This window comes from Aulostomus chinensis, chromosome 8 (assembly GCF_037954235.1).
Source record: "Aulostomus chinensis isolate RoL2024-O1b breed Wild chromosome 8, RoL_Achi_v1.0, whole genome shotgun sequence".
Lineage (NCBI taxonomy): Eukaryota > Metazoa > Chordata > Actinopteri > Syngnathiformes > Aulostomidae > Aulostomus > Aulostomus chinensis.
In genome coordinates, this window is record NC_141327.1 from 17,056,941 (window position 1) to 17,082,487 (window position 25,547).

Genomic DNA, 25,547 nt, shown 5'->3' on the forward strand with positions numbered 1-25,547 from the left:
GCCTTCAGACGAGAGGTGGGGTTCACCCTGGACAGGTCACCAGTCCATCACAGGACCAACACATAGAGACAGACAACCATTCACACTCACAGTCACACCTACAGTCAGTTTAGAGTATCAATCAGCCTCGTCCTCTCTTGATGTCTTTGGACTGTGGGAGGAAGCTGGAGTACCAGAGAGAACCCACACAGGAACAGGGAGAACATGGAGACTCCACACAGAAAGATCCAGTGCTCCAGCCGGGGCTCGAACCGGGAACCTTCTTGCTGTGAGGTGACAGTGCTGACCACTGTGCCACTGTGCTGCCGGAAGATGCATCCACACTGTCAATTTACCACTGCACATCTGTCAAAAGTTTTTCGTCAGCAGATACTTTGAGCTGTTTTGCCTCAAAACTGGTAATTTCACAGGGCCATTCATGACCTATGCTGGAATAATAATAGCTCCATTACAATAATTCCCTCCGTCAACACTCAGCAGTTTATTTTATCAGCTTTGACAGAATGATTTAAACTCCTCGCCCTCATTTACCCACTTTGAAATAGAAATAAAAGGCTTAAAAGCTGTGAATACGGGTTTGCTGACGCAACACATATCAGCAGCGCAGAACATGGAGAAACCAGCTGGTACCAGATTCACTCTTGCACTTTGGCTCACAGGCCTCAGGGAACATGAATAAGAATGTTATGTTATGAACTTGTTCAAGGGTATAATCATGCCTCTAGCAGGTATTATTATTGGCTGTAACCGCTGCCAATCCTCAAGAACGTCTCAGATATTTAAAGGTAGCGACATCTTGATTGTAGGTTCCAAAGGTCACACTTGCCTGAAAATTATATTGCAAGATTTGTCACATAATAATTATGGCTACTGGGTACTTTACTTCTCAGATTTATAAAGGTAAATATAGGATGATCAGACACTGAAATGTCATCTTCAATGGAACCAAAAGGTATGATCACTCTTTTTTTGTCACTTCCAGGCATCTTAAGAAATCCTACAGACTGATGGTTCGCTGTGTCCAGTTTCAGAGCTCTCTGTTCCCGTCCCCTGGGGGCAGATCAGAGGTAAGTCTTGGGTCCTAATCATGGTCATCCTGTGCTTTGTCTGATACGGTGGGGCTGTCAACCGTGGTACGTTCAAAAGCTTCATTCCACTTCTACCAAAAACTAAACCAAGTGAGACTTTCAGTGAAAGTTTGGTATATACCGGTAACTACATCTTGCAACGTTCTGTCAGTCTCTCCCTCTCTCTGAGTGCAAGTATGTGGCGGTGGACATGCCGGGTCACGGGTTCTCATCACATTGTCCTCCTGGTGTCTTCTGCTCCTTCCCCTCACACATGGCGGATGTGCACAGAGTCGTTGATGGTGTGTGAGTCAGAGAAGCTTCGCGCAGGTCAGCATGGCAGTTAAATTGTTAATGTTTCCTGTAAGTGAACTCCCAAGGGTCTCCAGCTGACAAGACATAGTCCACAGTCTGGGTGCGTGACATACAACAAAATACATAAAGAACAACGTTTCAGTTCTACCCCAGAAATTTGCTGTGATGCTGGTTGGTTGGCTGGAAGGTATTTTTGGGCTTTTTTAGATTTAGTCTCAGTCCAGTGTTTAAAGGCCTTGTTAGTTTTACTCAGATGTTGTTATTTAGTCATGCTCATCCTGGTTTTCCTCAGTCAAGTTTTAGCCTATTTAAAGCGCGAGTTTTACATTTTTTTTAGTCTCATTTTGGTAGATTAAAATTGACGCTGTTTTAGTTGTGGAGAGTGTTAATGGGCCCTTTTTTTTTAGATATTTTGTCCAGCTGATTTTGATGTAGTTTTAGTCTCCGTCTTTTGGGTAAAATGCATATTAGTTTCACTCGCATTTTAGCCATTTGATTATTTATTTTAGTTGCATTATAGATGACAAAATCTGAAAAGGGCTCGTTCAACAGTATTTTTAATGGAGTATTTGTTGATGACATCAGTAGAACTTGCGTGGCAGGGTCAAGATCATTGCTATCAATGATCATTAATTGTTTTCCCCCTAATAATTAGCCATCAATCACATCAGATTATGGAATTTTTCACTGAGATTTCATTTAATTCTGGTCCTACATTTGTAGGGTTGGTTGCTTTTCTTTGTTGTTGGTGTTTTTTGTTTTTTTTTACATTAAATAAAGCAGTTTATGGAAGTCTCCTTTGAGTTTCTCCGCAACGTTTTTTTATCGAATATTTTATCAACTAAATGATGATTGAAAGATTGCATTCTTAAAAAGGATAGTGGCATCCTTTAGGTTTCAGGTGTAAGACAAACTATTTGGTATAGCTTACCGTTTATTCCTTCACAGGCAGTAACATTGCTGCCATGGTAACTAAGACTCATCACATACAACTTCTCCATATTTTCACACATTATACAACCTTTCCGCAGAATTTCCTGAGTAAGTGTCATGGTCCGTGTGTTTTTCACAGTTCAGTGCTCTGCACCCTGAGATGATGGATGCTGTTGTGCTGCTGGACTCTCATGGATTCTCACCTATGGATCCAGTACTTTACACAATAATCACTACGCGTTACGACGAGTTCGAAAAGAAGCAATATGATGAGGAGGAAGATGATTGCAGCAGTAATATTGTCTCGGTGCTCCACTTCTGTCTGTAATTTTCTCACCTCGTCTTTTCTGTCTCTTTTCTTGCGGCGCGAACACTCCGAAGTGATGAGGCAAGAGATTAATGAGACGCTTCAGCGTGAAGGAAAGACGGAAGAAAAGAGTCAACACTGGTGAGAGGGCAGCTGAGAGGTGTTATGCCACTCCAGCTTATGTCAGGTCAAATCAAATCAACGTGCTTTTAAGTCAGATGTTTGCAGCTCAATCCAAGTGTGTTGAGAGTAATACAGGAATTAATAAATCTTCTTGTTGTTTTTAGGTTGTTGGCACCCAGCACCACCTTGACTGAAGACTGTGCGAATCCTTTGAGAGCGAGGTCTAACTTAAGTTGAAGGAGTGTGTGGAGGTGTGTTTCTTTCTCCTTCTCGCAGGGAGAAAAAAAATGTCACTTGCTTTGTTTTGTCTGCTGGCAGCTGACGGGGTTTCTCCCTGGCAGGATTTGTGTTCTCAAAAGACTTGCGACTTAATTTTGTAAGTCACTTTAAATCTCCCCACCGTTTCCACAGCGTTCACCTCCTCGTCTCCTTTAAAAATGACATTCAGCTCTGAGACTTTTGTGCATGTTTCTGAAAAACATTGTGCACATCAGTTTGGAGCAGAGTCTGAAGACGCAGCCAAGGACACAAGCTTCTGTTCTAGGCGTTCTGTAAGACTCCTCTAAAGCTGATGTTTGCATTATAATGCGTTAAAATGTGATTCCTATGACATCATCAAACCACATGGTAATGAAATGTTCAAAACTCTTTTTTAAATTGTTTTCCATCCATCCATTTTCTACCTCTTATCCTGTTAAGGGTCAGGAGGGCTGGAGCCTATCCCAGCAGCCTTCAGGTGAGAGGTGGGGTTCACCCTGGACAGGTCACCAGTCCATCACAGGGCCAACACAAAGAGACAGACAACCATTCACACTCACAGTCACACCTACAGTCAATTTAGAGTATCAATCAGCCTCGTCCCCTCTTGATGTCTTCGGACTGTGGGAGGAAGCTGGAGTACCAGAGAGAACCCATGAGGCGACAGTGCGGACCACTGCACCACTGTGCCGCCCTAAATTGTTTTCTTGAACTGATGAAGGTTTTGGTAGAACCAACAGAAACAAGCCTCCGCAGTTCTCTGAGGCTTCATGACAGGAATGTTAGTTTGTTAAGGTGATCATTGAACATCTGTCACATGGCTGCACACACGTCTTAAAACAAAGAAAACCTCAATAAGTTGTGTCTCATGGGTTTCTTTTTTTCTGTCATGCTCAAAGTCCCCCTGTTCATAGGTCGTTTTTGTGTTTGAATGCTTTGTTTTCAGTGACTGGGATGGATGGAGGTAGATGTTTGAGATTTGTTTGTTTAGTGTCACACATCACGAGCTGCCGCTGTGAGAACATTTACATTCCTCAGTGCCTCGCAGTTGAAGTCTATACAAAGAGAGAGCGCAACTCTCTGAGAGGGAGAATCAAAAGTAACAGATTAGATGGAGGGGAAAAAACACATATTCACCACAGAGATCAACAAGAATTATAACTTCTGCATGTTTTCACTCGCTAAGTCATCTCTCTATGTCTCTCAGCCCCGTGTGGTGACGGTACCAGGGGATCATCACATCCATCTGAATAATGCTGGAATTGTGAGAACTCATCGCTACCAGATAAATCTCTCTGTATTTCATCATAGGGTTTTTAAATTTAGCATTTGGCAATACTCACACACCCACACACACACACACACCAAGACATAACACAGTCTGCACAAGCTAAAAAAAACAAGATCACACTGCTTATCATGAGTTCTATGGTCGTATTGGTGGCTACAGATTTACTGACATCTGTGCTGTTGTGATCTTTCCAGAATGGAAAGAGAGATGTTGCGCACTCGAGCATGAATCCTGAGTTGACTTTGTTATGATACTTTTTAACCTTCTCTCCTCTGTGAAAACAGTCGTTTGTTCAAAGAATCAAATTTTCTATTTTTCCTTTTAAATGTTTCTTATGTCATTCAAAGAATACCTGTCTTCATCCTGACAAAGACTGTTCTCAAAACTCAAAGTTGATCCCTCTGCTCTTAAAATGAATGACTTTTTTTTGCTCGCCCTACTGATGGACAGACTTGCAACAAGACTCCTGCACTCTTGTATTTCCGGTCATAACCTCACTGTACATGTCTGATTATGTTGAGCTCTATTGTCAAGAAGCTGAAGAGAATTTAACAACAAAACCATCTGAAGATGTACAGTTGGTCAGATACAAATAGTAGAATAGTTACAGCATCTCAGTTGAATAAAATCAGACTTTAGTTTCCTCCTATAGTTTGTTCAGTCCTGAGGGAACGCATCCTACTTCCTGCTGCTGGCTCTTCGCTTGAAGCTGACCTCATCTAGCTGCTTTTCATGAATGTGATGCTTGTGCAGAATGAGCTAAAAACGGCAGCCGTTAAAACAATGACATCCTCTGACAACTTCTCATCATGTAGGCCATCCCCTCTGCAGGCAGCGTTTCTCTTGGAAGAAAGCAAAGCAAAAAGAATGACTCCATAAAAAAAACGTTGCAGCTCTTATGAGATATGAGAGGTGCTGCACGCACAGAAATGTTTCCCTCCCTCTCTCAATGTCACATAAAGTGTGTGATGGCCTCGGTGTTAAATGGAGTGGAATTGATTTTACGCAGCGAGCAGCAAGGCGGTGAGCATCTAGAGACATCTGAAGGGCTTGCACCCCTCTCCTCCCACTCCCCCCACCATCCACACAAAAAAAGAGATTATAGTTATATAAGTTTCCCTCCCACTCCCTCCATCCTTTCAGCCACCAGCAGGGGTGTTGTCATAGCAACCCCCACCCCTCCTTTGAACGTCAGAGCCAGGAGGTGGAGGATGAAGCTGCATGCAGCTTCTGTGTCTTGTGCCTCTCAGAGAGCACCTGTGATTTTAGCCCTCTCGCATGCAACAGTGAAAGCTGCAGAGCTGCGCTGGATCTGGAAATGACTGAGTGATTGATTTGACTCACAGCAGCTGTACATCACGTACCATCACACTCCTTGAGGCAGCACACATCTACAGGTAAGCACGGTCTGTTTATCTACTGCTGTCTGCTGTTTTTAGGATTAAGTAACACCTTTGCATGTTGAAAATCAGAAATACTTGGCAGCCAGAATATTGTCTGCTGGGAGTCGTAGTGTCTCATCCTGTATTTGTGAGAGTAACGAAGGAGCGCGAGGCTCTGAGAGGAATGACTGCAGTTGTAATGCATGTTGTCTCACCCAATAGAGAATCAGTGCACTTGTAAATAAGTACAACAGAGTAACTCTGCTCATCCGCCCTTCTTCTCCTCTCCTCTCGCCTGCCATCCATGCATCCCTCCCTCTTCCTGCCTCCTCATCCATTTTCAGTCCTCTCCTCCTTGCGCCCTTCCAATCCACATACTCTGACAGCAGCTATGTCGTGGTTGTTCTTGGACTGGTTCGTGCCACTCTACCTGCTGGTGTCGGTGTTGGTGCTGGCAGGCTTCGGAGCATGCCTGTACTTCCTAGAGCCTGGGCTGCAGGATGCCCACAAGTGGAGCAACAAAACAGTCCGGCATCACCCGCTGGTGGCCAGTGTGAACTGCAGAGATGACGATAGTAATGCCCTGATATGATCAAGAGGGTGAGGCGGAGTGGGCGGTGGGCCATCTGGACTGGGGTACTGCCAGGACACCGGTGGGATGGGAGCCAACACCATAAAGATGGAGAGAGAGCATGAAAGATGAGGATGGGAAAGATGGAGGAGCGATGTTTTGATAATGCAGGCCCTTTCCTATCATTCCAATCTTTCTCTGATGTGTTACATATTGTAGATTTTTGTAGTAGAAATCAAAGAAAAGGGAAGCAGGGGTTTGAATTTTTAATGCCAGACAGAGATTGTGAAGTGTCGCGGACATGATGGCCTTTAGAAATGTGTTTGAAACATGATGTAAATGTCATGCCATCTTATACTTGTGCCAACTTTTACATCTATGTTTTGTATTTGACAATCACTTACTTATATTGTACATTTAAGTAGTGAAGTGAATGATATAAGATGCAATGAATTTTATTGCCAGTGGGTCTTCTCTCTCTGACAATGTCGGCATGGCAGCTGTTGAGAAGCATGTGGACTGTTAGTGCCACTGTGCCAAAATGGTGTAGTAGTGACTTTGATAAAAAAAATAAATAATAATAAATGCAGCAAATGTGTTCAATGTGCCAAAAGTATCCTAGATCGACTAAGATTGCAGAAAATCTTTAATATGACAGAGTGTATTTCTTTCTTTGTTTTCATTGGTTTTATTGACAGCATGGTGAGGAAAACTGTGGCAAACCCTCTTTTGATGATCATATGCTTCCTTTTATTCATACAAAAATAAAACTGCTTAATCCTCATTTCTCTGAGTTTACTTTTCATACCTGACAGAACAGATGAGTTTAGAGCACCAGCAGTGTAATTAAGCTGCACGTAGAGAGCTTCCCAGCAACCAAACTAACTGAGAGAGAAGAGTGGGAGTGAAACAGTGCGACCCCAGTGTCCAGGAATTAGGAGAATGGCACTTGTGTGCCCACCACTTCCTACGGTTCTGGATCCTCGTCCCGGTCTCTTTGTCTCATCGCTTCACTCAGTTTGTCAACAACAAAGACAGAGCTTCAAGGACCAGGTTAGTGAGGATTTCCTTCATTGTTGACTTTTTAATTGACCTGAATCATTAGCATAATTGTGAATTTTTATCGTGTCAGACTGCAGCGATCCGCTTGATATGGCATTTTCCAACATAGGTCGATTTATTCTTCCCAGAAAATCAGAGGGAGGATTTGTACATTACTGCACAGTGTTTATTTCACATCAAGAGCATTTTACAGTATAAATCATGATAAATGGATTGCTCCAGATTATATGAGCCGCCAGAACAGAAATCAAATGAAATTAGCTCACCTTGACAAAACATGCAAATATAAGACCATTTCAGGATGCCATTATTTCTTGTTTTTGGCTTTTCAAGAAGCATTTCACATGGAATTTTTCATGTTCTGCACTTTGTTGATTGCAACTTTTACGGAAGTAAGGCAATATCTTCCATCACGCTCATTTTATGAAACTTACTGGTTTTTTAGCCTTTTCCCTCCCAACCTGTGTAAAACAAAATGAGTGTGTTTGACCGTCTGCCACCTTCGGTCCCTCGAGCATCAACATCCTCCAGGCAAGCAAGAGATCAACAACCATCTGTCTGTTCCTCATCTCCTGTCTCGCTCTCTTCGCCTGTCATAAAGAAGAAAGCAATTCAAATCCCCTCATTCGATGAGAGGGGAGTCATCCATGACAAGTACGACTCAAAGCAGCCAAACTCTGACAGGTAAATTGAGCTGTAGCCTGTATCATAGCTGTTTTATTTATAATGTATTGAATATTTTTTCTTTGATGTTTATGTTTTCATCCTGTTTTCGATTGCAGGTCTTTTATACCTATTTGTTCCTCCATATCTGCCTCAGACCAGACATCCAGTCCACCCACTTGGAGGAAATATTCTCAGGACAGAAACTGTGGAGAAAGAGCTTCAACCCTTCCAAGAACCAAAACATTCATCACACCACCTCTCTCGCCAAAGGCAAGCGTCTCCATTTTTCCTGCTCTGAAGCCAAATTCCTCTCCCACCCTGAAACTAAAGCCAAGTAGTTTACTGCATCTCTCCACCTCAGAGGTGAAGGATGCTGGTCCATTACTGCACAAGCCTCAGCCTCAGCCTCCTTCATTCCCGACTCTGACCGTCCCAGCACCTAGACTGAGTCCGTCTCCAAATTCAATGACTTTGGATGGCCGAGGGGCTGATAAGCAGCCCTCCCCTGTTCCTAAAGAAAGACGCGCAAGATCTATTGCCATCTCCAATATTAGAATTGAACCCAAACCAGTTTTATCAAATGAAGCAAAACACAATATTCTTGACCAAGAAGCTTTGTTGGATTTTACTCATCCAGAGTTGAGCCCCATTTTGAGGAGAGAATCGCATTTATCCCAAACACGAGCAACTCCATCTCTGAACTCCTGTGAATTACAAGGTAAACATGGATTCAGCAGAATAGAAAATACTGCAAAAAGAAAACCAAAGCCTCCACTTAGAAATGTAGACATGAGTGGAATCACTAAACCAAAATCAAACACACAGCAACAGGGAAGTCTGCCAAGTCGAACAAGTGGTTCACAAACATCTTTCTCAGCATCTGGAGGGAACGATGTTCTTCAGAGAGAATCACAGTCGGTGTTTGATGGACTGGCTACTTGCTCAAACCCTCAGAGGAAATACACAGACATTCCTAGAAGAGGAAATTACACTCAAACTGAAAGTGTCACCTCTAATTACCTGGCATATGAAGAAATGCATGCTGGTAAAAGAGCAGCCTTAGTTATGGCTCCTAAGGTGTCCAAAGAATCTCTCTCGCCCAATATGGAGGCCAGGAGAAGACGATTTGACCTGAATGATGAAACAAGGGAGGATTTGTTAACAGTGAGTCTCAGGAGGAAGAAAGAGGACTCTACTGGGACAATCACAGCTAAACGCAATCACACCGGTGTGTCCTCAAATATCAGATCCCCTCAGAAACAAAGACCCTGGTCAAAAGCTCAGAGTGAAACAGCTCAGATGGACGTACAGAGCAGGATAAGTCAACCTGACTGTGTCGCAAAGGATTACAGCTGCCAGTCGAGGGACATTGATCAGGAAGCTCCTCAGTGTGCATACAGATTAAATGGATTTAAAACATCTCTGCTGGCACCTCAGACACAGGAGGCCTCACTCACTGGAGCCGCTTTGAAAGCTGACATCATATCACACCAACATCGCAGGCAAACTCCAAACAACACTCTCACTGACACAGGACTGAATCAAACAACTATTTTGGCATCACCTGACCATCATGGCATCTGCGCAAAGCTACTAGAATATCCCTCAGAAAAATGCAGCGTCAGCCAGTCTGCGGTGGACTGCCCACTCAACACAAACAGTTTTGGCGCCAGTTCAAAGGGGGTCTTTGACCTTCCATTCAAGCCACTGCACAGAGTTGACCGCAGACCAGAAGAGATGGCAGCAATTTCTCTTCCGACGAGCCACCAAAATTACCCTGGGAGAGTATTCATCCAGGAGGTACCGGAGGACCCCTATTATGTCACGATGTACTACCCAGGCTCAGTGTATGTGGGTGAGTACAAACACCTCCAGGACACCAGGGGATACTATCACCTCTTTATTTTATGTCTATTTTGGCTGTGAGTAAATAATTTTCTATTGAGGAGGTGGGGTTGGGGTTGGGTGGGGGTGGAGGGGGACTCAAATAAGGGGGTGGTTAAAGAGGATAGCAGAGGGAATGAGGACGTCGCTCCTTATCAGCAGAGTAGCAGACACGCCGAGAAGATGTGACAACGTTGGTTAACAGGCTGTTTAAGTGACTGGTCCAGAGAGCAAAACAACCCTCAATGCAGACAAACACAAGGAGGACATGCTGAAAGGAAAGCAGAAGGACGAGAAGAGATAAAGTGCAAGTACTGGCTCGGTCCTGGTTGATATCTATATTATACACAGCAACATTGTCAAATAGTATATAATTAATGGTTAAATCTAGTGACTAGAAAATCCTTCTTTTTTATATCACAGAGCAAAGTTTAAAAGGCACAAATACATACAAATAAAAAAAATGAGACCATTTGTAATATAAGACAGCAGTTTTACCAAAATTTAAAATGTACCTAACCTCAAACTGTGAGAGTGAAAATATCAGTACCTCTCAGTGATACCATCTAAAACGGGCGAATTCAGCTCAGATAGTCGCTGGCATTCTGGCCTCAAAATAACTCAGTTGTGTTATTGATGTATAGTTTGCGGGGTCAAAATATGTAAATCGAGGGAACAAATTATATCTTATGGCCTCAAAATGTATGTGCCCACCCAAAAAATTCTCTGCAGCTCCATACAAACCAAGCAGAGATTTCAAATTCTGATTTCTTTCCATTTATATTTGTAATTTAGTGTTTGTAACACCACTGAATATTATTGACTTTGTATGAGCTTTTGCTTGCTTGTTTAGCGGAAACTTCAGAGAGTTTCCTGAATAGAAAACTGAGAGGCACTAATCTGAACAGATGAAGAGAAGGAAAACATGAGAAAATTAAAATTGAAAATAAAAAACTTTTTTTTTTTTTCCTCAAAAATTGATTTATTTATTTCGAGCTCTTGGATGGTCCAGACCCATAGTTTGGAGGGACATCTCCATCACTGTGAACTGAACTTGCAGTATGTAATGTTGTATTCTTTAAAACAGTTTGACACAGGACAGCAAACTAACTAATTTTCTGTATCTAATTATGATTCAGTCCAACTAAAGTGTTACTTAAAATAGCCTGTATCAGTGACAGAAGACGCTGAGCCAAAACATGTCCCTTTGAGGAAAACTCATACTGGGCATGCGCGCTGCATCTTCGCACTCCCTCCTTCCTTGTCGCCGTGGTAACGGGAGAGGGGGGCTCACGGCCAGAGGGAAGGTGCGGAGAGATACCCAGAATATTCGCATGACCGCTCCGTATCTTCTTACCCCCGTGTTGTCTCTTTATCGTGTGTTTTTTGGACCCTGAGCGACGTCATCAGGAAACGGTCTTCTCCTCGTGCCGATCAGCAGGTCAATTAAACGGGAATCGGTGAGTGCTGCCGTTAGCGGGCTGTGGCTAGCAGCTAGCACAGAAATGCCGCTGGCTGTTAACGTTGTTACCCAGCATGACTGGAGGGAGACAATGGGGTCGACGGGAATGGATGTTGCTAACCTTGCGAATGGTATAAAACCAGAGAAAATGTGTGGAACCTCAAATTAGAGCACAATGTGTGTGTATGTGTGTGTGCGTGCGTGCGTGTGTGTAGTCCTGAATCCACCCAGACCAAAGAACAAATGCTTTTTATGAAGGAAGCAGCTTTGATGATGCCAGAGCATCCTCAGCTCCATGTCTCAGACTTGTGTACATTTAGGTTAAGGTTAATGCTGCGATGTGTGTGCGTGCGTGCGTGCGTGCGAGAGAAAAAGAGAGAGAGAGAGAGGAGCAGGAACCCACTGAGGTCTGTGAATCAATGTGGCAGCCAGTGGCTCTCTGACCTCCATCATCTGTATCTGTGATGGAGGCAGCAGGCTGCTCCATGTGCGAACCCCGGAGGCTTTACTTTATGTACCCATTCCTGCTACCATCTGCCTTCACCAGTTGATTCACACACTTTTAACAGATTATACAGTTTTCTCACCTCTAGCCGTTTCCTGTCATGATGATTTATTGGATTCATTTGTCCATGTTTTGATCAAATGTCAATCTGTGATCTTTCTTCCACTGTTCTCATAAAGCGGCTGCATAGACCCTAATATTGGACTGTTTATCAGAGTAAAGTGTCTCATACCTGATGTAGAAAAGCTGTTTAGCATGGATGAAGGCTGAAAAAGATGTGGCCCACTGGTGAAAAGGCTTTGAGGTGTGGAACTATAAGTGAATCTCTGGCATTGAGTGTTTGCCAAAGTGGAGCTCAATAAAAGCATTTCCTACAAAAACACATTTTTAATAAATGCAACACGCATGTTGTGAGCTGAAAGAAACGTCTGAATTGATGCTGAAAATAGCTGAATTTCATGGGGGGGGGGGGCCCTCAACGCCGAAAACCCATTATTTAATGAAGAAAAATGAAACAGACAGAAGAAGGTAAAGGCAGCACCTCTTTAATTTCACCTCCATTCACTTCCATTGCAACGGGAAAATGAACCAGTTATACTTAAGATTTGTTTCAACATTTTTTTTCCAACTATTTCAACAATATTATGAAGTATAACATCCTGAAAAGGTCCCTGTAACTCACTGACTCCAGACTTGGAGAGTAACCTATGATTCTGTTAAGGTCTTGAAGAAAAAAGTTACAAGATTGAATTCACGTTCGAAGTAGGTTCGATGTTTTTGAGACCTTGTTGAGGTAACGGACAACACATTCTTTTAGAAAACATTCTCACAACTTATACACGTGTTTGCAGAGACTTTTCCTCCTCAGTTGTCAGGTGATGGAATTTGTGGCCCCTGGAACCCCGTCTAAAAACATCTACTCCATGTTGCAAGGAATTCTTTGTAAAGAAAAAAAAAATCGTATTAAAAGAGAACAAATCTCATAGGAACATGACTTGAAATGATAAATATATTTAAAATGTTTTTGGAAGGTTTATCAAAATTCAGCACGTGTGTTGATAATATCCCCATATTATAATTTCTCACATATTTAACAAATTCAACACCCTGGTCTCTTTTCAGTAAACCTTGGTGATCTGTGGACAGAGGCAGTAATCTGAGCAACTCAAAACAGGTCTTGAGTGTGTGAGCCTGCTGCAGTGAGCCGTTCTTCACGTGGAACAAGCAGAGGAAGGAGGCGTCTCCGCTGCTCTACTGGCCTACTTCTTACAGATTTGGCAGCATGCTGATGAAAAATGTTATTTTTATCCCCCTCTCTTTCTCCTGTGTAGACATGTCAGACGTAGTTCCTCCAGAGGTGAGACCCAAGCCAGCCGTCCCTGCCAAGCCCCCAAATGTTGGGGCACCTTCGCCCTCCAGCCCCTTCCCGCCCCAGGCCCAGAGTATCGGAGGAGGTGGTGCATCCGGTCCACCTCCGAGTGCCATCCCAGTCCCCATCGGGAGCCACGGCCCAGGCCACGGAGGCTCACATGGGGTTGGAATCGGTGCGGGCCACGTTGGGGGTCACGCTGCAGCGCACAGCGGAGGTCACGGCGGCTCCAACGCCTCCACTGCCGGATCCACTCTGCTGGGCTACATCGGAATTGACACCATCATTGAGCAGATGAGGAAGAAGACCATGAAGACTGGCTTCGAATTCAACATCATGGTAGTAGGTAAGAGAGAGACGCCGGATATCGGCACGTCATCAGTATCAGTAGATATTGGTCATTTTTCACATTTATCGGTATCCGTCTGATGGCTTCTAGTTATGTCAGCCCATTTGGGCCCTAGATCTCTTCATTTCTGCTCGTCATCTGCAGGATTAGGAAACAAAGTGGTAAATGTATAATTCATGGGTTTTTCCAAGTGTCTGAAAATAAAGAAAAACTGCTTTTAACATTCACAACATGAACATTTGTTTTTATCACATTTGTGATTTATGCAGATAATAGCATTGTCGGTAGATATCGGCTAACGGTCCAATAAGTTGTACAAATATTGTCATATCAGATACCAGCAAAAACTCCAGGAAATCCTGCAGAATATCTGAGTAAAGTGATCTATTTACTTTTGAAATACGTGAAAAGCGATGATGCAGTTCCCTCAGAGCCAGTGTCAACCAGGTTTTTTCTCCCGCCAGCATATTTGTTTTTGTTCAGCCATCCTGAGCGCTCGTATCATTTTCCAGAGAGGTGCTGGTAACATAGCTAGGTTTCCATCACCCTGTTTTATTAAGTATCACATCAGAAAAGAGGGATGGAAATTCTATGCTTTTATTGAACGGTGACCTTGAGAACTCTGAAAGGCACCTGACGGTTTTCCCCATCACGTACAACAACATGGCTCCTAAAAACAACAACAAATATTCGTGGCCTGATTAGGACACCATCATATTCCTCTGTCGCATCCGTGAACAGAATATGCATAGTGATGTGTTCGTCAACAGGGCGACTACTTGTTTTTTCCTGGTTTGTTTCTACATTTTATTAAAGTCATGTTAGGGTACCTCGCCTGTTCCGCCATCTTCTGACAAAACTAGCGTAGTTTATTTGCTCCAACCACCTGATGGAAACACATCTTGTTCTTTTGTCTTTTTTTTTTTTTTTTTTGCAAAATTTCAAGAGATCCGACTCGCTTTGAGATGGAAACCAGGCTACTGTTTTGCTCACTGATGGGTCAGGAGAGTGTTTATTTTAACTGTGCGGCACGTGATAGAAAGTGTTGTGGTAGAGAAAGAGAAACCATCTTGTGATCGGCCCGAGTGTTAATGCTGAGCGTGAGCACTCATCATCTTGTTCTTGTCAGACTGAGCAGCGAGAGCAGGACATATTAGGTCATTCATACAAAGTATGAAGACAAATCATCTTACCGTTGTTGTTCAAGGTGACAGAAAAAAAACCCCAATAAAAATAGTTTGTTAAGTTAAGATGTTGTTGTCGTTGAAATGCAACAGCCGTTTTTCCCGCCGTTGCGAGGTGTTTCCCTCCAGCCCTCCCCAGCGTGCTGCCACGTATGCGACATTTCTACCAGCGAAAAAAAAAAGTCAAATGGTCCCAGATCCTGAGCCTAACTTTCCTCCGCTGTCCCGTCTTTTGTCTTCGTCTTCTCACAGGTCACAGCGGTCTGGGAAAGTCAACTCTGGTGAACACCCTGTTTAAGTCACAGGTGAGCAGGAGGAGTGCAGGGTGGGGTCGAGACGAGAAGATCCCAAAAACTGTGGAGATCAAATCAGTATCTCACGGTGAGTATCACCCCCGTGGCCACAGCCAGACATTTAAGGTTGTCCCTTTAATTTGGCAAGAGGAAATGAACGATCTTTAACCTTGATAGCTGCTGAGCGAGCTCGCTAATTAACTCCAGATGAGATACAAACGCACGAGTCTGCCTCTCCTGCAGGTTTCTTTATGAGACAGACTTCCATCAGTTGTTGTTTTCCCTCCACGGTGGGGGTCTTACCCTCAGGACATGTGGCTCCTCTGTGCAGAGAAGCTGAGCACTGAGACTATTTAGCTTCACTTAAATAACTGGCTTTACTGAACAGATACCTGTTGACCTTCTAGATTTTTAACATTCACCGTTTCTTTTGGCTCGACATTTTTCCATCCCGTGTCAGATTGGATAGATTTAACGCCTCGCAAGCATTTTGTTCTCTAAAAAGCTTGTTGAATTACAAAATCGGACACAAACGCTGGCCGTTGACAATAAAACACCGTGTTCATCAAATGCATGTTTTAATCCATTAAATAATCGTCTTTCCCTCACATGAAGTATCTGCATTCTTAGGATTTCCATTCAATTATGTGACGATCAGACAAATTTACCAATTGGGATTCTGACATTGTTTGTGAATGTTATTTAGATGTTGGTGGTTCGTTATTTCAGTCATTTCAGTGTGACATGAATATGCCATAATGAGCATGAGGGGATGCTGGGGAGCTGATTAGAGGATGGGGGGGCAGCAGAAGGACATTGAGGGCCTCAGGCAGTCGCGGGCAGACCGACATCAGGGGACACGATGGAGAGGAGTTACTGCTGGAGGTTACCATGATTCATTCTAAACTATCAGGGCGGACCCATGTTTGCTTAGTGTCTCTGAAATGTGTTCCCATCATTATCTAGGAAGTATTTACTCCAGGAGGAGTGCGTAAATACTGTGTATGATATATTTATCTGAGACACAGTTGAAATTAGGCTGCACGGTGGTGCAGTGGTCAGCATTGTGGCCTCACAGCAAGAAGGTTCCGGGTTCGAGTCCCGGCTCGGGCGCGGGATCTTTCTGTGTGAGTCTCCATGTTCTCCCTGTGCCTGCGTGGGTTCTCTCTGGTACTCCAGCTTCCTCCCACAGTCCAAAGACATGCAATTTGGGGACTAGGCTCTAAATTGTCCGTAGGTATGAATGTGAGTGTGGATGGTTGTTGGTCTCTGTCGGCCCTGCGATGGACTGGTGACCTGTCCAGGGTGAACCCTGCCTCTCGCCCGTAGATGCTGGGATAGGCTCCAGCCCCCCCGCGACCCTTACTAGTAGGAATAAGCGGAAGATGATGATGGATGGACAGTTGAAATTAACCAACGATGGCCCAGATCGTCTGTCCATCTACGTCTTGAGGGACTTAAATTAAATTTTGCAAAGATCCAATTGGAGGATAAACAAAAAATATTCTGTCGGTCAAAGGTCACATCTTATGAACGTCATTTTTAGAAGATCAGGAACGCCTCGAGGGCATTTCTTCCATTTTTCCACAAATATCCACAAGGACACGAGAGTGAAGTGATAAAACTGTTCTGAGAGGAGTCAGAGTCGGCCTGCCAGACCCAAGCTGGCCAGAGAGGGTTGGCGCATCTCTAAGCATCAGTTTGAGTCCTCGGTGAGGTCAGAATTGATGTCCTGTAGATTTCCGATTCCTCAACAAGTCAGCTTGTTAGCTGCACTATTGCGTTATCTTCATGTAAAGGGATTTCAGACCAAACTACCGTTTCAGGCACTGCAGTTTCTTTACGTTTTTAGGCTTTGGCAGCATCAAAGCACACGGCAGAGGTGTGACATCACACACAGGTGTTATAAATATCCCACCCTCAGTGTCTATTCTTTGATATTGAATATACTTTCAATACATTTACATAAACTTAAGAGTTTTTCACTTAGTCAGCAGCTCTGATGAACATTTATTTTCTGTCTGTCGGGGTGTTTTTTTTTTTTTCCACAGTCATTGAGGAGGGTGGTGTGAAGATGAAGCTGACAGTTGTTGACACTCCAGGCTTCGGGGACCAAATTAATAATGACAACTGGTGGGTACTTTTCCAGCTCCTGGATCATTCGAGCATCTTGAATAGCCTAAGTGCTGCCTCGCGCAATTTTCACTTGTCGCCTTAGGAAATTATATTTTAGTTGAGGGTTGCTACTCTCCAAAAAAAAAAAAAAAAAAAAAAAAAAACAGAATGCAAATGACTTTTAGATCCGCAAACATGTCGTGACAAGTAATTAGGGAAGCACTCTTCATTCTCCTGATCCCCTTTTCTCATTCACTTTCTCGCTCAACTAAGCTTTTCTCACGCTGACATCTTTGTACCCACAGCTGGGAGCCCATTTGCAAGTACATCAACGAGCAGTATGAGAAGTTCCTTAAGGAGGAGGTCAACATCACCAGAAAGAAGCGCATCCCTGACACCAGGGTGCACTGCTGTCTCTACTTCATCTCCCCAACTGGACACTCGTAAGTTCAGCTCTGTCACCGACTTACAAGAGTAGTGAGGTCATCACCGAAACCACCCTCAATGTCATCTGTCGGTGAAAATACAGGCGTGAGACGCATTAAAGGAAAAAAACCAACATCAACACGAGCTATCAGAGAAACTTTGAAGATTCTAGAACTCTACTGGAGGGATTAATACCATTCTTACAAAAGCTATTCCCTAATCTGCTGTTTTGATGATGATGGCGGGGATCGCTGTCAAACAATTCTCTTCTTCTTTGTAAGGGTTTTCTTTTAATACTATTATTTTAATTCATATAAATATATATAAGTGTGGAACTCGGGATGATTTTTTTTTCTTTTTTCCAATTTTTACACACTCTACCGTGACTAATTCAGATCCATTCACTTCCTTTGCAAAAAAAAAAAAGGAAAAATTGTGTCACATTTTTAAAAGTATAAATGGAAGAAATCTGAAAATGAATGACGTGTCCTCAGAGAACTGAACAGTTGGTTTGAATGGTTTCTGGAGCTGAAAGTGTGAAAAAAGAATGGAAAGGGGACGATAAAGTTATAAAGTAGCGATAAAGAAACTCAACACATACGTGCTAAATTCTTTTTTCCACTTTATATAACACACAACACATATACCCCGTACACACACAATTATCTGCTGCTGACAGCTGGAAAATTGCTCTTTAATGGATAAACACATACAGTCGTGTGTGTGTGTGTGTGTGTGTGTGTGTGTGTGTGTGAGTGTGTGTGTGTGTGTGTGTGTGTGTGTTTGTTTTACAGCCAGTGTATCTCATCCTTCACAACCAGACTAATTGTGACAAGCAATAATCTTTTTCCTGTGATGAGCTCGCTTTAAAAAAACGAATAGGAAAAACATTTGCAGTGTACATCTTTTATAATTACTCCAAGAGCAGAGAGAGGTCCTGAATCTTCTGCCTCCCATTTGTCATTCTGATGGTCGTGTCACTGCTGTGAGCCTTCCGGGGGAGTCACAGCCACTATCTCAGCCTTCTCTTTTGTTTTATGACCGTGTACGTCACAGTATTAGGCAGCTTGACGTGGAGTTCATGAAGCGCTTGAGTCACTCGGTCAACATCATCCCCGTGATCGCCAAGGCCGACACCATGACCCCAGAGGAAAGGCTGGAGTTCAAACAGCGGGTGAGCCTTTCACCAGTGACCCTCCCGGAGTGTGTAAAGATGGAACTTTATTACGAGTGTGACGAGTTGTTTTTTTGTTGTTGCTGATGTAGGTGAGGAAGGAGCTGGAGATGAACGGGATCGAGTTTTATCCTCAGAAAGAGTTTGACGACGACATGGAGGACAAGAGCGACAACGACAAGATCAGAGTAAGTTCAAGTGAATATTTCCTGGTGAACTTGACCGTCACACACACACACACACACACACACACACACACACACACACACACACACATATTTGCTGCCTCCCCACATCAGAATGTCAGTAGGACCTATTTTTGTTTCACCATATAAACCTTGTTGTTGAGCTGAACCTGGCTGAAATGTCTGTGTCTACAGGAGGCGATGCCCTTTGCTGTGGTGGGCAGCGACAAAGAATATCAAGTGAATGGCAAGCGGGTTTTGGGGAGAAAGACAGCGTGGGGAGTTGTAGAAGGTTGGTGGCATTTCTTTAACATTTACCGCATGTCCTTTGAATCAGAGGCGGTATTGATGCTGAAGTCAAAGGATATGTTTATTTTTAATCTGTCCTTATTTTCTTTTGTTGCAGTTGAAAATATCCACCATTGTGAGTTTGCTCAGCTGAGGGACTTCCTGATCAGGTAAAATAGACCTTTAATCAGTTTCACGCTGAATAAATCCAACACAACACTGTGACCACAGCGGCCATTTTGACATCAAGTATTAGATAAACACATACATGCACAGAATCTTCATTAACTTATGTGTTCACATTAATATTTCATGTCAAAACGGCTGCTGTACAAAGGTCTATGACATAGACCTACATAGACTCCATGTAATTCATCATAGTGGCAGAAACTTTAGTTTCATAAACATTTTAGGACTGAATGACATCAGAAAGCTGCCTTGAAGTCAAATTGAAATAAAAAGACATGGCACATCCCTCCCAAAAGAAGTACCAGCCAGTGTACACCACTGACATCATGGCATCGTCCCGTCAATCTGTCTACAGCAGCGTGTAAGCCTGAGCGAAGAACAACTGGACTTTGGTGTGTCTTTGGCTTTTCACCACCTCAAACCTTCCCCAAACAGCCTAGTTACCAGCGTAGTTACCAGCCCGCTGGCGGAAATGTATTCATTCTGAGGAAAGCGGCTTCAGATTATGTGCTTCAGCAACCACATTAGAGCACAAGACGGGCTTCTCTATCACCCTGATGGATACTGGTATCGCCTCCTTTTCACCGTTTGGACCTCATGTAATGTTACGTCATCAAACACTCTGATACACCCACTTTTCTGCATTCAAATCAAATGCCTCTCCACCTTGTTTGACGCCGAAATACATCAGGATGCAAAAGTCGGCGCTGTAAAAGGCTGGACTGTGTAGCTGCGTGATCAATATGTAGCCAGAAGATTTAGTCCTTATCTCCAGCAGCAGCAGCAGCAGCAGCTGATATTACCATACCAACTTTGATAAACCAACAAAATTAATGACTAGGGAGTAAACACTGTGTACAATTAAGTAGTAAAGAGCTCTTGTCTATCAAAATTATTTAAATAGCATCATTCAAACTCAGTAAATTTAGAATTTGAGCCCAAGCCTGGCCATATTGTTACAAGCTATTCAAATAAATCTCAAAACAGGGTGTACTGTCTTGGTCCAGATCAATATATGCAAACGCATCCCATCTATGTCTGTCTGTCCCTTCTCCTCAGGTCACACTTACAGGATTTGAAGGAGGTGACTCATAACATTCACTATGAAACGTACCGTGCCAAGAGACTGAACGAGAACGGAGGTTTGCACCCCATATCCTCCAACGACACCCAGGAAAGCAACCTGTAATCAGCCTGTTACTGTAGCCCACAAAGATCAGACAAAGTTCAAAACAGTGCAAAGAAGCTGTATATTATCATTCTTGTCATCTCGGCATCACTGCATGCTTGGAAAACATATAAATCTGTATAAATTCGTGTCATTAATCATGTTTTGTTTTGTTTTGGGTTTTTTTTATGATCCCAAACTCCGCCTGCTGTTTTCTCCACGTTATTCCCCGTTACACACAAACCCATCCTGTTCTGTTTCAAAGTCCCTGGATATTTGAATCAAAGGACAGTCACACACAAAGACTCAGTGCCATTATAGGGATAATTATCTACTGCCAACTTGCCATTTGTCATAGTAGTACAAGCTAAGAAAGTGCCATGTCATTATGTGTAAGAGGAAAATCTTGAAGTCTGTCATGAAATTTCTTCTAGGAAGTGTTTTACTCTATTTGTATAAATGGGAGTTCTTGTGTGGTAGTGATGAACTATTGGAACAGCTTTCTTAAAATGCTCAGCATCAACTGTTCATTTTAAAGAAAGAGAACGCTCATGACTTTACGCTCGACTGGGCGCAAAAATCATTACAAGCTGCACTGTCTTCTTTTATGTCTCCCGTCACGTAGAAATCTAATGGAATTTCTCCAGTATTCCTTAGCCCTGTTAATATTTTATTTGATTATTTTTTAAATCGTTGGCATGCACAGACCTGCATACTAAAGGCACTACGATGAGCGATAGCTTCGACATCAGTCACAAATGCAATTCTGCGTACCAACCGTGCTCTGAAGCCTTTGGGCTGACTTTCACGGACTATGCATGTGCAAGTGAACAACTACAAAACAATTCATACGTATTTGGAGAGTGATGTCAAATTGACTTTACAACTTATTCTACCAAATGTGGCAAATGCCTCCAATATGGAAGTTTGCAACGCTACTTTTATGAATTTGAGGGCAACATGGCCAGTCGTGCGGTTTAATAAGACAAATCAAACCCAGAGGAAACATCTGCAGCTGTCAAAAGCCTTTGCATTGTCTGAATTTTTACCAGTTTCCCAACCCAATTTTTGGGAGAAATAACGAGGAAAAGAATAAATCAAGACTAAAATACCAAAACTTGATTTATCATTTTCTGTTTAAAATAACAGTCGAAACACAAGAAAAGGGAGCTTTTCTCGTAGGCTTCTCAGAGTTTGTTTGAGGTTTTTTTATCGTAGGGTTTTATTTTTTTATTGCGGCAGGCTCATTTATAAGCCATGTTATCTTTTGGAGCTTATTGTTCACCAGAGAACTACTTATTTCAGGTAAAGAACGGTCATTGCAGTGAGAGGGAAAAAGGTGCATTTTAAGATCATAAATCAAGGCCATTATGAAGCAATGCTATTTCTCAAAAGCTGAATTTCGGGTGTGATGATAAAATTGTCACATCTCATTGATTTTAAAATGAGTAAATTTATTTCTGGAACGAACAGGTCAGATAAAGATGAGTTGCTATTCAGATTTTTTTCTCCCTCCCCCCTTGGTAAACACTATCTCATACATAGAGGAAAACCCTTTGGAAAGCCATTATTCTCAGCTGATTAAAAAAAAATGCATTTACAATTATTATTAGAAAACTACTCAGTTCCCACTGACAAAATATTGTTTCCTACTGCTAAAGACATGTTGGACATGTTATTAAAATATTTCTGCACATACCTGGTACACTTGATGACAAGTGAGCAAAAATTATGACGTGGTGTTTACCAGTGTATGCAGGTTAAAAATGTCACCTACACCTTTCTACCACTTGGTGGCAGCACTCTGCCATAAATTGGCAACATTAGGTGATTCCCTGTGAGATTTTTTTCTTTCTGAATGTCCAACCCATTCAGTTTTTGTTTTTTGTTTTTTTAAGTTCATAGATTTGTTTGGGGTTTCTGATACAACACAGAGTGACGGGAAAAAAAAACCTTTCAAAACTGGCAACACTTGTGGTGTATTGAACAATTTTGACAAAAGTAAGTTGTTCTATATTGTATAAGTGCTGCATGAGTTTTGACTTCTGCAGAAGTTTACAGAGTCTACATTTTTTTTAGGAACTCAGAATTTATACACTTCTGCCATAGCACAAATATGCCAAAACTGCAAGGAACTGAATGGATCAATCCTCTCTTTTTTGTGTTGTAAATTCTATAATCATTTTGTACAAACATGTTTGTGCGATTTTGATATGATGTGATGTCTGCTACCAATCGACGATAGTTGTATGTGATTTTTTGGGTGCATTCAAAGGTTTTCAAGCAGAAATTGTCAACAGTATTACAAGAAAATGGTTTTGTTTTTTTTTCTGTGTTGATGAACGCATGCTTGTATCCATATTGCCTGTTTGCTTACATATCACAAAACCTCTACGTCGACTTAACTATTTCTGAATGTGTGATGTGTAAATTCATTAAATCACCATATGATGAGGGAAAGCATCTTAACACCTTCAACTAATCAGATGGCACGCAACATATATATCACTCATCCCTTTGAACAGGTGGATCTTTAATTAATAACCACTCTGCTCAAAGTTGCTGTGAAACATTGAGATATAATTTTCTGTGGTATGTTGAGTTATTTATACATTAATGTCTTATTTATTGTAATTTATTCTTTATTTAATAAAAGCACGTTCCCATGTTTTTGAAAGAGCTTCTTCTCTAATGTTTCGAAAATTATAGATTGATTGCTTTAGTCATATCAGAATTATTTACATTAAGCCATCAAAAAACTGTAATTGTTGGAGCTGTAGGACATCTCATTTCAACATTGGAAGTCACTCCATTTCTGCAGGTGCGGTCTCTGCATGATGGTTTTATCATTAAAGTGAGATGCATGTGGAGTTTGAGTTTTCTGAGAGGCCTGTCACAGAATTTACATAAATAACGCTATAATCACTCACAAACTGGATGCCACTCAATAAAAGGGCAGATGTATGGTATAAAGGGCAGGCTGTATATACATCGTAAAAGTTTTAATGTATACTGTTGGTCAAGAACATACTGTTCTTGACCAACAGTATACATTAAATCCAGTATACATCCAACAGATGTACTAATGTGGTTAAATGGTTAAATGACTAAAAGTCAAAACATTCCTATTAAATTCCATCCTGGTCTTTTACTACAATCTTTGCATTTCACTGAAGAAGTCATCCATCACATCAGATTAAGATATGACAGAGACTGAGCACAATTAGCAGCTTTTACAGTTTGTGGTGTTCTACAAGGTACTGTTCTGGATCCTACAGAATTGTCGGATCACATCATCGATTCTTCGCCCTGATTATTCAAACACTTGCATTTGGGTTTTATCTTGAGTAAGCTGTGACCTTTAATTCTGTAGGATTTACTGTGTAAAATTTGAATCCAAGAGAACATTTGTGCCAGATAAGAAGGATTTCCTTTGATATCACATTAAAAAGGCCAAAAATGTGCTTTTTGATGTCACAGTGACCCTGAACTTTGACCTTCAATAGCGAAAATCTACTCAGTTAAACCCTCCGTGTGAGCGAATACCATCGAGAAATTTGTGAAAACTTTACGTTGTTGTATTTCCAGTCTATCAATATCTGGTACTGATTTCAAGTCTGTGAGTCACTTAACAGAAAGAGATGTGTCCTATTTTCTAATGTCAATGGTACAAACTTGAAATAGCCAGGTCATATAACATGGAAGCTAATGAAAAAAGAATTTGTCAATTTGGAGTATCAATCAGCCTCGTCCCTATTTGCATGTCTTTGGGCTATGGTAGGAAGCTGGAGTACCAGAGAGAACCCACGGAGGCACAGGGAGAACATGCAAACTCCACACAAGATTCCGTGCCTGAGCCGGGACTCAAACCCAGAACCTTCTTGCTGTGAGGCGACAGTGCTAACCACTGCACCACCGTGCCACCTTGCATCAAAATATTCATCCAAATGTGTCAGGCAATAAAAGAGATATGTTCCATATTTCCAGGATTAAAAGCTAGTATTGATTTAGATTCTTATGTCATGTTCACATCAAATACGAAGCAAATTTTCACCTCTCTTTACTTGCGCGAGTTTGACCACTGGATCATTTGTCTTTATTCGTGTCACTTGCAAATATTAACTAGAAAAGAGGAGAAATTATTGCTGCAATTTCTTTCCATCATCAACCATGACTGACGTTACAACCGTTGCTGCTTTGTACACGTTGTGGAAGTCCCAGATACTGCGGAAAACCAAACGCTGCCATATCTGGATCCATGACACTGTCCAGAGGTGCACACAGCTGGGGGAATTTCACCACCTTCTTCAGGAACAGCTCCTAGACCACAGCCATTTCCAGCAGTACTTAAGGTTGACTAGGGCCCAGTTTGCTGGCCTGCTGGCGTGGATCGGTGCCAGGATATCATGGATGAACACGAACTACAAGTGCTCTGTCTCAGCTGCGGAGCACCTGTCCACCTGTTTGGGTGACCACGAACCGCAATAAGTTTCTCCTCCACTCAACGGCACGCCAAGACCATTGACATCAGTGACGTGAGGGGAATCTAAATGCTGATATAGGCTCTCTTGACAGCGTCAGATGAATTTCTCGCTCAAGTTGGAGATTTTCAACTTGCGCATAGACACGAATACACAAATTTTGCATCATTCGTGTCACGTGTTTGCAACATTGATGTCGTCTGGCAAGAATACATGCAAATTCATGTCTACTCATGTCTTTAGATTGACTTTACATGTAATCTCAACGCATGAAAAATTTGCTTTGTGTTTGGTTTGAACACAGTATTAGAGTAGAGATTCTAATTCTGCACTTTGGGGCAAAGGCTTCACTTGCGACAAGCCCCAGCTGCTGAGAGGAAGAAAAGGGGTATTGTCGGACTCTTACCTTTTCCAACTGACTGAAAAGCAATGCCCAGACAAGCCATGGGAGCTACTGAAAAAAAGCAGACGCTCAATTTTGCAGTATGTCGATCCATCTT

The 25,547-nt window shown here is 42.3% G+C and overlaps 2 protein-coding genes across 3 annotated transcripts; both read left to right on the top strand.

Annotated features, from left to right (window-relative positions):
- Window positions 1–1,154: 1,154 nt before the first annotated feature.
- Window positions 1,155–10,163, top strand: LOC147257413 (uncharacterized). Its single transcript, XM_086210319.1, has 6 exons — window positions 1,155–2,763; window positions 2,910–5,691; window positions 6,021–7,300; window positions 7,914–7,993; window positions 8,092–9,830; window positions 10,087–10,163. The coding sequence occupies exons 3-6, from the start codon at window positions 7,190–7,192 to the stop codon at window positions 10,161–10,163; spliced, it is 2,007 nt and encodes a 668-aa protein (XP_086066445.1). The 5' UTR covers window positions 1,155–2,763; window positions 2,910–5,691; window positions 6,021–7,189.
- Window positions 10,036–23,236, top strand: septin3 (septin 3). 2 transcript variants are annotated; one of them, XM_086211330.1, is made up of 10 exons: window positions 10,036–10,170; window positions 13,158–13,541; window positions 14,981–15,109; window positions 17,073–17,154; window positions 17,442–17,579; window positions 18,619–18,736; window positions 18,829–18,924; window positions 19,117–19,213; window positions 19,328–19,379; window positions 20,458–23,236. In XM_086211330.1, exons 2-10 carry the CDS (start codon window positions 13,160–13,162, stop codon window positions 20,585–20,587), a joined length of 1,224 nt encoding a protein of 407 aa, XP_086067456.1. In that variant the 5' UTR covers window positions 10,036–10,170; window positions 13,158–13,159; the 3' UTR covers window positions 20,588–23,236. The 2 variants fall into 2 exon arrangements, with proteins under 2 accessions (XP_086067456.1, XP_086067455.1); XM_086211329.1 differs by lacking the exon at window positions 10,036–10,170 and adding an exon at window positions 10,189–11,319.
- The last annotated feature ends 2,311 nt before the right edge of the window (window positions 23,237–25,547 follow it).